This window comes from Triticum dicoccoides, unplaced genomic scaffold (genome assembly GCF_002162155.2).
Source record: "Triticum dicoccoides isolate Atlit2015 ecotype Zavitan unplaced genomic scaffold, WEW_v2.0 scaffold84605, whole genome shotgun sequence".
Taxonomy (NCBI): domain Eukaryota; kingdom Viridiplantae; phylum Streptophyta; class Magnoliopsida; order Poales; family Poaceae; genus Triticum; species Triticum dicoccoides.
Window position 1 is genome coordinate 1 of NW_021304523.1, and position 1,775 is coordinate 1,775.

General features: G+C 37.6%; 1 protein-coding gene across 1 annotated transcript; it reads left to right on the forward strand.

Moving 5' to 3' along the window:
* Nucleotides 1-135: 135 nt before the first annotated feature.
* On the forward strand, nucleotides 136-1,016 carry LOC119348089 (CCR4-NOT transcription complex subunit 9-like; the record flags this gene model as incomplete). The annotated part of the gene is made up of 4 exons (XM_037616463.1): nucleotides 136-303; nucleotides 492-581; nucleotides 719-761; nucleotides 910-1,016. Coding segments are annotated over 4 exons (408 nt in total), but the record flags the coding sequence as incomplete, so codon positions are not given.
* Nucleotides 1,017-1,775: the final 759 nt, after the last annotated feature.

A 1,775-nucleotide genomic window follows, 5' to 3' on the forward strand; every position in this document is an offset into this window, starting at 1 on the left:
AAAAAAAAATACACCACAAACATAGTGGACACAAGGTTAGACGTGACATAAATGTGTCCTAGACAGACCCTTCTTTTCTTAGTGAAACATCAACTTTCCAAAGACAATATTCCAAACTGGACAGTTGATACATAGAGCTATTTTACTTTAACATTTAAAGTGTGGCTGCAAATCTGGGATGCAGGAGGTGAAAATTCATTGTCTAATCTGTTTCTCAGTTTCCTCTTTCAGAAACGAGAGATTTTTCAAGACCTTGCTCCACTGCTGTGGCACTCCTTTGGCACTGTTGCTGCACTGCTCCAGGTAGGTTACAGTTATTGCACTGTTCTAAATTCAGTCGCAATGGCAAGAGTACATATGTACTTGTGCAGTTCTTGTTATTTAAGTAAGGGTGGTTGTCCATGTGTATTGATTATTTCAATATGAAATTGTTGATGGTTCTGCACATTTTCCTTATTCAGTCTGTCATGCTGTTTTGAAAATTTATGCAGGAGATTGTGTCAATTTACCCTTCACTTTCACCTCCTACTTTGTCGCCAGTTGCATCAAACCGTGTCTGCAATGCACTTGCACTTCTTCAGGTATGCTTTTACATGAGAAAGAAAAGGAAACCCTCACTCCTGGTGGGCCTTGTGGTGGATTGAGAATACTACTGCTTTCATATCATGCTTGCTTGCCATCTGCCCCTCAATTTCATTTTACTTTTTTTTAATTGCAGTGTGTTGCTTCACACCCTGAGACCAGGATCCCGTTCTTGAATGGTACTGAGCGCTGCTGTTTCTATGCCAAGTCTTAAATATTTCCATTGTTTATTGTTAAAAAGCTTTCCTCATTTTGGTGACTTTACAGAATAAGTAAATCTTAACTAGCAGTGGTTAATAATTAAGTCTTCTTCTTTTTCCTTTGCAGCTCACATCCCACTGTACCTGTACCCGTTCCTGAATACTACCAGCAAGACAAGACCTTTCGAGTACTTGAGGCTTACCAGCTTGGGTGTTATTGGTGCTCTTGTGAAGGTAAATTAAAACTAGATACTTATTCAAACTAGGAATGGATGGTCCATATAGATTTTTGCTTTAAATGGTGAGAGGGTTGAACCAGAGGGGAAAACAGTGATGGGGATTGGCTGTATTCTTTTTTTTTGTAGACTATATCTTGTTCTTTTGGTATTCTCATTCCAGTAATCCAGTCATTTTAATCAAATGGACTGGTTGGGATTGGATCCCAGCAATCTCAACACGAACTGTTATTTTTGAAGCAAACAGGCTAATGATTTGTTAGAAATTATATTGTTTCTTCTTTTGGATATCCGATTCTGATATGTCAGAAACACAACATATCAAAAGTTAGCAATGACCAAACTGGCATGTAACAGAGACACTATAAAAGATAGCCAACATCCAGTTAGGCCAACATAACAGTGAATAAAACTACTGTCAATCAGCTCAGTTCTAGTGCTGTTGGATTTTTCTCGATTGTATTCTTGCAGTTTTGAAAATTCAGTTTATTCGGTTACTGAAAATTCAGTTAATTCAGTTAGGCACACAAATTTCAGAACTTTTGTGTGCCCTAGTACTTGGTGTTTGTAGAAAACCAGGAGTGTCAATGGGACTAGAATTCACTTGTTCTTATCTGGGTTTGTAAAACTTGTTCATGTACTGAACTACTAATGCCTTGTGATGCTCTGAATTACTTGTGATGCCTCTGAATTACTTGTGATCACATTGAGAAAGACTTGTAAAGATGATGATCATCTTTAACAGAAAACAATTTGT